Below are 11,958 nucleotides of genomic sequence, written 5' to 3' on the forward strand. Positions count from 1 at the left end.
GATTGGATGATGCACCCCTTTGCCTGGTATTTCAGGTTGCTTTTCTGGATCCTTTCCTGTGGGTTTAGTTTGAGTTTCAAACAGGACAGGGCAGGAAATCTTAGTTTCTCCATCTCCAGTCAGCTCAAGTATGTACATGCCATCCTGCAACACAAAATGCTTGTTAGACAACATTTTGGTGTATAATAAAATAACAAAAACAACAAAGAAACATGAACTGTACCTTTTCCTCCAAGCAGGGTGCATAGTGAAGAGAGATGACTACACCCTCAGGATGTTCAACTACACTGAACCCACATTTAGACGAGGCGTTCATCAGTGGTTCCCAGTTACCATTCACTGTAAGGCAATATCACAATCAGGCACCAAACTTAATGTCATCTAGAAAATACTATGCTGTATGATAGTGTTAGTGTAAAAGCAAAAATAAATGTAGACAACACAATTATGAAGCAAACAAACTTACAGTTTACTTTGATTTTATCCACAGAGATCATCCATTCTGTTCTCACAACCATGCCCTCACAGTGGCAGGTGACCATTGGAGGGTTAGGTGAAGACGGTCTTATAAGAGGGCACGACATTCTCACTGGTAACCCATGCCAACGCAAGGGAAGAACATAATTGTCCTCCTGAAACAAACAATATCATTTTTTAAATATTCTATGTCTGGAAGTAGCTCATACGAGTGTCTACTACTTTTAGAAAGTGTCGCACCTGAAGAGAAACAAAGCAGCCGTCATAGGGTGCTACCAAGACAAACTCTCTCCTGGTTGATGTCACTGTGTATCCACAGCTTGGTGGCAACTTAGACAGAGGTAGAGGAGAATATTGACTTCCTAAATGAATACAAATTACAAACATGTGAATTTAAAAAAAATAATCTGAATCAACTATATTGTATTTAAAATGACTGCAGTCCTTGGTCTGGGGAACATTTTAAATATGTACAGTGTGTTTACAAATTTGTATATGAACTGGTTAGATGTTGAAAAATGAAAAAATTGTGTCCGTGTTGGGTTGTAATTATGATAAATAAAACCCGTATAATCAAATACTTAAATAAGCAACTCGTCCTTGTGAAGTTTTAACAGAGCATCTGAATTAAGACCACAACATGGGTGCACGTGTCAAACTCAAGGTACGAGGCCAGATGTGGCCCGCCACGTCATTTTATGTGGCCCGCGACTGATTAATTGGTCTTAAAAATCTGTGTTAAAATAGGTCTATGCTGCTTTAAGGCGTGCATTGTTGACCATAAACTGCATTTCCCATAATGCATGGCTATTGCGTTACCCGCAAAGTGTCAAATCGACCGTGCCTCAAAGTCTTTTTCTGTAACTTGAATAAGTAATAAATACCGAAAGTTATTTCACAATATGTAGTTACCTTTAGTTTACATTATATTTGGTTACATTTATACTGTATGACAGTTGCATCTGGTCCTTTGAGGGTAACCATTATGCTGATGTGGCCCTCAGTGAAAATGAGTTTGAGGCTATAATTTGCACAGGTGCTTCAAAACTTGATTTCTGTTGCAACATTTGCATGAAAGGGTAAGACTGCTGGTGTAAAAACACGCAAGCATGGATCCATCCTCTCCTGTGTCAACAGTTCAAGCTGCTTGCTGGCAGTGGTGTCATGTTTTGTTCGCCAATTCCAGCAGGACAACACCACCATGTCACCAGATGTGGTGGAGCCAAAATTACAGGAGAGTAATCGCAATAGCAAAGATTTTCTGCTGTTCTGGAGGCAAAAGTGTGACTAACCAACTTGGTGTACCTAATAAAGTGGCCACAACACAAAATGAACTTACCCCTGTCCACATATAACAGAGACCCAGGTTTAGAAGCAGAATCATGGACTTGAAGCTTCATGGAGTCTCCTGTACATATCACCTTAGGTTCCAGTCTAAGGAGTTGCTCCACTGCTAGATTGTCCTGTTTTAGCATTGAAAGGCCTTCACTTTGTTCTCGAGCTTGTCTTGCTTCTGCCCAAGCTTTCCAAAAAAAAACATAGAGTTTTACTCCAGTCAGAGATTTTATATAATAGTATTAAAAAGTCTCGAAAGCACAATGTCATACCCATATCTGCCTGGTAATCAGCATCGACTCTCGGGCGTTTTCGTTCCCCATCGTGCACAGAGTTCGGCCCAATTAGGAGTCTCCCGTTGCCTAGACCGCTTCCTTCGACTCGCCCTTGGCTCAGCGCCGACTTTTCTGTTAATTTGCCCAGTGGCTTAAGCCTCGACAGCTCTGTACAACTGCAGAATGACCCAGCGAACACCAAAAGCCCCAAACATAGTAAAATCCTAGCGCCCCCGCTCTCACTGTACGTCATTGTGATAGAGGACCGCACACAGGTGACAGGTAAAACACACGAAACTCCTCTCACTGTCTCACCTTTGCACCCGCTGTTCTCTTCAGAGCGCGTGGGGTTTGGTCCTAATTGCGAGCGGTTATGAGACACGTGACCTCAGCAGGTGTTGCCAATCAACAGGCTGAGCGTCTGAAACAAATGCAAAACTACCGTCATAATGTGACACGAGATTTACAGTGTCATCATTATCGGTCTGCTGGAGTCATAGGAACTACATTATATGGTGCGCATGAGCTGTAATGTTATCGTAAAGACAGGCGGAGTGGCACGCGAGCTTGACCAGTACTGTCCTATGTGCCTCCAGGGCCGACCCAAGCCTTTATGGGGGCCCTAAGCTCAATTTGACTTGGGGCCCCCTCCCACCACCCAGATGACACCTGTGCTGTATTACTCTATCAGTGTATTACTGATAGAAATGTAATACTATAAATTGCATGAATTACATTATAGTGTGTTATTTACAATGAACCAGTCTCACTATTGTTTTATTTTTATTTGTTTACATTGAAGGGTATTCATTTGAAAGTTTAATCGCATTAGATTTTAAAACTTTGCACTAAATGTACAATACTAAATGTACAATACACTACAAAATGAAATCATGATTATGATAAACACTATTTAGATATCTCTCTCTCTCTCTATATATATATATATATATGTTTAAATGCATATATTATATGTTTCTTCCCACACACTAATTGGAATGGAGTTTTATTGCACTGACGGCATTTTTTTCTCCAGGCCCCACATCATAATGGGAAGAGTGACTCCACAGAAGTGTACTTTTCTGCTCCTAATAACCTTACATTTGTCCTTTTGTTTCCTAAAAAGTTACTGGAGGAAGGAAGTCAAGTTTCCATTCAGTCATTTTGGATTCTCCGTTATATAAAAATATTGTTAGGATTATAAACCTATCGATGACCTCAACACTGTAGTTTTTCTAACCTAACAGTGGAATCCATTTCTGGTCGATCATACATTACAACACCCCATCTTGTTATTGTATTGATTAATACAATTAGTTTTAACTTAACACCAGTGATAAAAGCTAGTCTGTACCATCCGTCTACATAGAAATTCCTACTAAAAAGCGTTAAGACAGTACATGCTGGCTTTGCCTCTGGTTGTAATTCCATTTATTTGATCCGTCTTGTAAACAAGGTCTCATCAATTCATGGCATTTGAAATAGATGTCGTGGCTGAAATAGATCACATCTCAAACAAAGAGGGAAAAAAATAAAGAAGACTATTTCAAATTTTTTCAATTTTTTTTAATTCTGTACATAATCCACAATTCTCTAGATCACCGTTGCCAAAACATCCCTTGGGAAAGTGCCATTAAAAGTTACTTCTTGCTGGGGAAGCAATTAAAAATCCATCTCATAGTAGCAACAGATCAGATTGATTTTTATGGCACAGAATACACAGTTATTTTCAGAAAAGTTTCACAAGACAACTTACAAATGTTCTTATTCCAACCAACACCATTTTCAATGTTTAGCGTACACAGTTAATTTTCTTTTAAATATACTTCAAAGTACCATACTATGACATTGTGAGAATACACCTTTGATGTCTAAAGCACAAGGCAAATAATCCCAAGGAACTGGAGGCCCAGCAGCCTGGGTTTACACTCAAAATGCATTTATAATGTAGTAAAATGAAATTGCCATCTCAATTAATGGACATGAAGTTAGCAACAGTTCAAATTAGTGGTAGAAGTAGTGCTGAAGTCTAAAGAAGCAGTTTAGTGTTGTACAGTCATCGGAAGTTGTCAATCGTTTACAGTTAACTCCAACAATCATCCATCTGAAAAAGATCAAGTCATTGTGATAATCCTCTTACACTGACAATTGGTCCAAAGGGGAGGGAAGAAACATGTAGCAGGAGCTGACTGACAAAATGTCCGAGTTGTTGCAGAGGTGGAATGTCCACTGAGACTCCAGGACGTGTGGAAGCATCTTAGCATCTAGAGGCCTCAGTATCGCTGACCTTACACACTTCACTCAGAAAAACAGCCCAACACCACATCGTTAACTTCTAAGACCACATTCAGGTACAACAGCAAAAGCATGTGATGGTGGGTAAAAGAGGTTGTGCCTGGCGGTTGCGAGCAGGAACACACAGACAGGACTTTGTCAGAGGAGTTTTTGTCATTTCTTAAATGAAGGCTATAACGACTTGGGAGATGGAGGCAGGTGAGAAGATGGTTTTGGCTGGAATACAATGCTGGGACAGAGAGAGATGATAGGAGTGGGATCTGTATGCTAAAGAGGTGTGCATGCAACTTTTAAATGCCCACATGCTGATGGGAAAAAATGGCATATTCTAATGATGCTTAATGGGGAAAAAAATGCTTTATTCTGCACCAATTATGCAACATTACATGTATGTACTTCCCCCTTAAAATATGAGCCAGCTGCTTAGTGAATTTTGCATCGAGCGAGATCAGATTTAACAGTTGTATTACACTTTGCGATATTTCGGTAAGAACATGCCATTACTGTCATGCCCAAAATATGAGAAGTACAATGCTCAAGTGGAGAGTTTTCCATAAAAAAAAAAACAAAACAGAATAAGGGGGAGGAGTATATAAAAGAATGTGGATAAAGTAATTTTGTATGCCTTCAAATGCTGGAGTAGTGTCGACAATGCGGTTGAGTGCGAGCAAGCTGCTTAGTTGATGGAAAGGTGGAGAGGTTGCTCAGTATCCAGACTTCCTCAGGTAATCGGCCATTGCATATGCTTTCTTGTTAAGAATTCCACAATGGACCCCCTCCTTTGCCATGACTAAAACCAATACTGGAGCACAAGGGAAAAAAAGAGAAATGAACAAAACTGAAGAGTCTCCCCCCTACAGGATAAAAGGGGGGGGGGGACAAAGGTGACACAGGATCTTACCACTCTTCATTGCTATTAAATAGTTTCCAAGACACATTTGACTGCTTGCAGGAGAAACGTTAACAGCAATATTTCTGTTCTCTTCTCTTTTTTTGTCCCTCAATTTTATCTGAACAAGCTTGAAAACATTAAAATCCTGAATCCCTCAAGTATTTTGCCATTGAGTAAGCCTTCTTATTCAATCCACCTCCATGGACCCCTTCTTTGCCCATTACAAGAACCAAAACTGAAAGAGAAGAGATAGAAAAGGGACAGTTAAGAAAAGTGAAAGGGTAAAGGCTTTGCAAGTAAGAGGGATTGTCACTCCAAGTGTTTAGCACGGGGACATGCAACTGTGTGCAAGAGCAGTTTAGCTTAGTTATCAATTGAAACGTGGTAGTGTCCCAAATGGACTGGGATGCTGCGGTCCTGGACTGTCGATTTATCAGTGTTCAAATGTTTATGATTTGCTACACACTAGGGCCATAATGACTATTCGATTACTGAAGTAACTGTCAACCATTGACCATCAACATGATCGTCAATCAGGTTTTTTTAAATTATTTAATTAAAACAAGCTTCATGACTTTTCATAATAATAATTGAGAGATTGATCAAAAACACGCCAATGTTTCTGTAATGAGAAACAGTCGGCATGAATCAGTTTAAAACAGTCCAGGTCCTCTATTGCACATGACTGAATATCAGTGTGTGCACGGGCAAAATATCAATAAAAATGACAAAGCCCATTGCACCGACTTAATTTAATTTGTGAAAGAAGAAAATACAGCACAACATGCAGAGCAGGAAGGTGAGAGGTGAACAGACAACCAGAAGGGAAAAACAGAAAAAAGGTGAGCAATGTTGGGAAAATGAAGGAGGGAAATTATTCCTAACAATCAGTGTTTCTCACGAGTAAATTATCTCATGATGACCATGTGATAAGTACGATTTTTAGTCAGCACTTTAAGTTACAAAACTATATGAGGGTAAGTCTCAAACTGTAATGCTTTCATAATATTTAACACTATGGGGTTTAAACCCATGAAGGCGGCATTTCTTCCTTTGTAATGAAAAGAAAAATGTGTTAAAATTGACTTTTACCTTTTCCTGCTTTTCCCAAAGAAATATTATATGTAGGCTCTCCTCCTTGGCTCTTTGTCCTGATGTCCATTGTCCAGTCCCCCTCATCCTGGAGGCTGTCTCTGAGCACTGAACATTTCTTTGAGCCCAGAGTGAGACCGCTGGTGAAAAAGCTCTCTCTATCCTTACCGACAAGGACATCGATTTCTTGAGACTGGAAAACATGCGAAAACACAGAATTGGGTTAAAGTGAATCGGACAGATTTTAAGTATGCGTTGAGAAACATGACTAGATGACTGTATTCTATCCTTAGGAGACAATATGAATAATTATTAACTAAATGTTGACAAGAAAATATGAGCCCCCTTTAAAAAGGTGAAACGGTTACTTTTTGAAAAAATATTTTGGCATTTATTAACCAGGTAGACCAAACAAGTCATAAATTAAATTATCAGTAAACAATTCCGATTGTTGACTCCCGATTTATCAGCTGACAGTCAACAACATGTTTACTGTTTTGGCCATCTTAGGTAGTTGTAGTAGTAGAAGTGGCAGGCCTCATGAAATTGATTGGAGGGCCACGAGTTTGAGACCTTCATTAATGTATATAGAACGTAAATATAAATATTTATTGGGTTACTATTCTTGTCTTTCTACTATTGTACATCTTCATTTATACTTTGCACTACACTTTGTGTTCCAATGTATTCTATTTAGTTCCATTTCCATTCTATTCTATTGTATTCTATTCTGTCCTGTAACTGCTGCAACATGTGAATTTCCCCAGTGTGCGACCCATAAAGTCCAATGTAATCTAATGACTGTATTTGAATCTTCTTTCAGGTGAATATTACAAGGACGTGATTGGGACATGTGAACTGTGCTGCTGCCGGTCTCGATCTGGACCCATTAAATACGGGATTTCCAATCCGTTAGAATTAAAGGTAATTATTACATTGACCACAATAGTATTCTCCTTATTTCGTGCATGTGGGCAAGTGTTAGGCAGATTTATTTAAGGCTGACAGAACGCCAGTGAACCGGTAAACCGGCAGCTTAACGTTTTCTTCTCAAAGCGGCCGTGCACACAATAGCATGCACGCTCCCTAAACTCTCCCTCTCACACACACACACACACCGTCTCCTCGCTGATTTTATATTAGCACCGGGCTAAATTAACGGTTGCTGTTGTCATATTCATCAATTCATGTCGGTGGCAACATAACGGCTTCATGTCTTCTGCCGTCAAGCAAGTCCCGGCGTGTTAAGTCCTATACGAGACACACGAGGTCTAATCCCGCAGCATTTCCTTAGCAGGAAATAACCGCGACAGGCCAACGGTGAAGCTAGCTCCCGTCGCTAGCTAGCACGCGTACCGTTAGCTCGCTAGTCATTTATATCCTGGGAGGTAACGGTTTTTTTTTTAAACACGCAATTTATTCTGGTGACCGTTAACACACAGTGCCACCAACACAGACACGCACCTTCTACCTCATTACAGCGTTTCAATCGCTCTTACCGTTATATTGTTGAAAGTACCGCCGGCATGTGCTGCCCAAACATATTTGGCGTCCGTATACCCAACAATGGCGCTATCCTGACAGCTGCCATCGGCCATCAGGTTCTCCACGTAGCTTTGCCAAGACATATTCAAGAAATGTATGCTATAAATATAAAAAAAGAAACCCTACAGCTTTGCAAGAACGGTTTCCAGACGAGAGGAAAACCCGCAGGCGAATTTGGGATATCCAACCTAACCCGCACTCCGACGTTGTCCAACGCCAAGACAGGGGGCATCAAAGGAAGCCAGGCAGGGCAGTGAGGCGGCTGGGTGTCGTCAGATCACTCCGCACAATGAGGAGCTGCCGGCGCTTTTATGTCGGCGGAATAAAGAGGGACTTATCAGCTCAGCGAAGAGTCAACTGTCTGAGGGCGACACACACACTAACACACACAAACACACACTAACACACACAGATGACTGATTCAATCATGAAGTCATTGATTCTTTTATTCATTTAATCACATGAGATCCTTTGGTCTGTGAGAGCAGTTGACAATATGTCCACGTGACTCATGGGTCTTTATGACATTATATGTCCTTTTATGAAAACAACACTGAAAAAAACCTTTGTAGTTCTTGGTTTTTTTTCCAATAGGGAAGTGTTGTAAGTAAAAAAAAATACTTTGTTACTGTACAAAATTCACATATCTGTACTTTGTTATTTATATTTCTAGCAACTTTTACTCCACTACATTTCCTCTAACTATATTTGTTAAAGGTGCATTATGTAATAAATCTAAAGCAACTGGCCATAAAATCCTCCTAATATGTCACAGAGACTCATGAATAATGTTCATATAACAAACTGAACTCACCAACAACAACAGTACAGACAAAATATTTGCATAAAAAAAAATATTTTGCAGACTGCAAATCATGTTTATGTTTTGAAATCATGTTTTGGCATGTGGCGCCACCTACCGCCGTCTACCAATCATTGCAGTCAGTAAAGACACTTGTACTTTTACTCAAGTATCCCTTATAAGACTGGATAAAATTAATATCACTTCAAGATTTTTATACATGTTAGTCAGTAGTAAGTAAAGTTTATTTACATAGCACCTTTAAAATCACAATAAAATAAATACAATAAATGTTCTATTTGGGACCTAGTTGAGTTGACCCAATAAGATTATCTGAATATGTACAGTCAGATAATACCGAATAGTGAGTTTGTCTGTATTTAATTATATTATTATTATTATTATTTTTCTTTGTTGGAAGAAAAGCTCCAGTATAAAACAAAATACTGATACTGAACTTTGACCACATCAGACGGAGGAAAAATGTTTGACCTTGTTGGACTCAATATCAAACAAAACACAAGGGTTTAATCTTATTTCCCATTCTTCTTCATGTCATGTGTCATTGAAGCATTGAAGACTTTAAGTCAGGGGTGTAACTGTCATACAGAATACATGTAACCAAATATAATGTAAACTAAAGGTAACTACTCCGTAACATATTGCTAAACTTTCTGTATTTATTACTTATTCAAGTTACAAATATGATGCATTATAGATGTAACCAAGTCTGCGATGGTGTTTCTTGACAAACTAACTGTTTTAAAAGTCTGACAAACTAACCGTTTTAAAAGTCTGTATCTGGTCAGTGCAGACCTGCTCACACACCTTCAGCATGCACTGCTTCAAAAACACACCCTCAGAAAAAGACTTTGAAGCACAGGTGATTTCTTCAGCCACAACAAAACTGCCGCATCGTTTTTTGGTTGTGGCTTTTGTGAACACATTCTGCTGCGATCACAGTCTCAATTTCACTCGTTGTGTGATGCATATACAATGATACACTGCGATCTAGTGGCGGGATGCCGTCACTTTGTGGGTAACGCAATTGCCATGCATTGTGGGAAATGTAGTTTATGGTCAACGCACGCCTTAAAGCAGCATAGACCTATTTTAACACAGATTTTTAAGACCAATTAATCACTTGCGGGCCACATAAAATGACGTGGCGGGCCACATCTGGACCCCGGGCCTTGAGTTTGACACATGTGGTCTAAGTCTTAACTGTTTGAATTAGTTGATTGATAGTGATTAATTGGTCTTAAAAATCTGTGTTCAAATAGGTCTATGCTGCTTTAAGGCATGCTTTGACCATAAACTACATTTCCCATAATGCATGGCGATCTCTCCTCCTGTTACCCAAGAATGACAACTCCCTGAAACATGTATGCTCTTTGAGTCAATAAGTGATATAAAAAAAGGAGGGGACAATAATGGCAAGAGATTCTGCCAGCAGTGAGATCTGTCATCAAGGTGGACCTGAACAATTTAAATCACAACCAATAACCAATACATACGATAAAGGATTAAAGTGCTCGATCGACAGTGGTGGAAAGTAATGCATTACATGTACTTGCATTACTGTAATTCAGATGTTTTTTTCTGTACTTTTGTGTATTTTTTAAATGTCTACTTTTTTTATTTTTTATTTTTTACTTTACTTTTACTTAGTCAAAAAAAGTTATAAAAATAATACATAAAAAATCATGATAAGGACAGGTGAATTTGTGCTAATTAAGGACCCTGAGTGACTGTGACCTTTGACCCATTTTGACTGATACATTATGTGTTTACATATTTTATTTTGTCTTTAATTTGTAAAGGTTTGCCTTTAATTAAAAAGCAAGTCATGTGATATTTGTGTCCCCAACCTTGTTAAACAAAGTAATGAAGTGACTTTTACTTTGAGTAAATTTTAAATGAGCTACATTTTTTACTCAAACTTCAGTAAATTTTTAGACCAGTACTTTTACTTGTACTTAAGTAAAACGAATAGAATATTTCAGTATTCTTTCCACCTCTGCATATCAGAGCATTATTTTTGAAATGGCTCAGTATTCGCAGAAGCAGTCCTATGGTTAGGTTTGTTAGGGCTAAAACAAATCAATTGGGGGTGGAAATAACTGAATGTTTCATTATTGCTGCTATGGTGTGCAGCAGTTTTAGTATTACACATATAAAACAGAGTTGAACTACATCAGCGAACAAAGCGGAGTCTATGTAATCAGCAGTGGACTGGTCAACTCAGGTGTTTATTTCCTCCCATATCGCTGCACATGTCATGCTGTTTGAATTTCCATTAGTGGACAACTTGCTGCTTCACCATTTGAAAACAATACATTAAAGTGGCATAAGCACAACAGGAGGTTCACTCAAAATACCCAAAAAAGGAAAAGAAGTCGATGGGGGGGTGGAAATACACCCACTGGCCACCAGGGGCAGTGTTCTCTATGGTTGGTGAATAATCTGCTCAGCAGTTTATTTCTGGTGCAGTCATGTGTCTTCAGACCTTTACTTAGTCTGATGGAAATTTTAAGGATATTTTAAAATGCTTTAGTTTTAAGACAGTGAATGTCAGTGTGGTTGATTGTTAATGACATGTATATATATATATATATATATATATATATATTTAAAAAGTTATGTTTGTATATTTGCTGAAAAAAAGGGTCACATTAGTGTGGGTGACAGTTATCTTTCATTTCTTTTCATTACTCTACCTGCTGTACATACAGTGTTGTTGTTGCAATATAATGATTTTTCAGACTAACATAACGTTTCTAAATTCAGCTTTGCAAAGAATATGAGGAGTTTAATGATCACAGGAGTCACTGCAGGCATATTCTGGATGTTTTAATAGGACAGGAACACAATTGTGGTGTAAACAATTTATTTGTTTAAGTTATTCTAGAAATGTAAAAGACATACATGTGAGTGGGGTTGCACTGTAAAGTCGTACACAGCAGACTTCAGTGTGCACTGCAGCATACACAAACTCTTATGAGGGAGAGGAAGGGACAGAGAGTGATGCATTCAAGTGCTCTCCAATAAAGTTTGACCTCTGCTGTTAGAAAAAGGAATAATTTATATTGGTTATACTGGTTCTTGGCGACAACAAAAGAAAGAACAGATACATTGTATCCTCTAGGCAAGTGTTTTGACAGCTGCTGTTTTAGGGCGAAAGATTGAACCATAGAGCAAGACAAATACAAGTGATGTTTATGTTAAAATGCTTGGCACCTCTC

The 11,958-nt window shown here is 38.8% G+C and overlaps 1 protein-coding gene across 3 annotated transcripts; it reads right to left on the reverse strand.

The window, feature by feature from the left end:
- Positions 1-3,684: 3,684 nt before the first annotated feature.
- LOC310927811 (profilin-2-like) lies at positions 3,685-8,131 on the reverse strand. Of its 3 annotated transcripts, XR_014592836.1 has the most exons (4): positions 7,866-8,131; positions 6,367-6,559; positions 5,284-5,509; positions 5,081-5,184 (listed from the first exon to the last, which is right to left on the reverse strand). XR_014592836.1 is itself a non-coding variant. In XM_083890212.1 (3 exons), the coding sequence occupies exons 1-3, from the start codon at positions 7,992-7,994 to the stop codon at positions 5,087-5,089; spliced, it is 420 nt and encodes a 139-aa protein (XP_083746338.1). In that variant the 5' UTR covers positions 7,995-8,131; the 3' UTR covers positions 3,685-5,086. The 3 variants fall into 3 exon arrangements, 2 of the variants coding, with proteins under 2 accessions (XP_083746338.1, XP_083746337.1); XM_083890212.1 differs by lacking the exon at positions 5,284-5,509 and having other exon boundaries at positions 3,685-5,184; XM_083890211.1 differs by having other exon boundaries at positions 3,685-5,509.
- Between the last annotated feature and the right edge of the window lie 3,827 nt (positions 8,132-11,958).

The sequence above is a fragment of the Microchirus variegatus genome (assembly GCF_963457635.1).
Source record: "Microchirus variegatus genome assembly, chromosome: 5".
Lineage (NCBI taxonomy): Eukaryota > Metazoa > Chordata > Actinopteri > Pleuronectiformes > Soleidae > Microchirus > Microchirus variegatus.

Coding starts and splice junctions, on each gene's coding strand:
- LOC310927811 (XM_083890212.1), bottom strand. CDS start 7,994: ATGTCTTGGCAAAGCTACGTGGAGAACCTGATGGCCGATGGCAGCTGT. Junction 6,560..7,865: donor GTACTTTCAACAATATAACG/GTAAGAGCGATT, acceptor CATGTTTTCCAG/TCTCAAGAAATCGATGTCCT. Junction 5,185..6,366: donor TTTGGGAAAAGCAGGAAAAG/GTAAAAGTCAAT, acceptor CTTGTGCTCCAG/TATTGGTTTTAGTCATGGCA.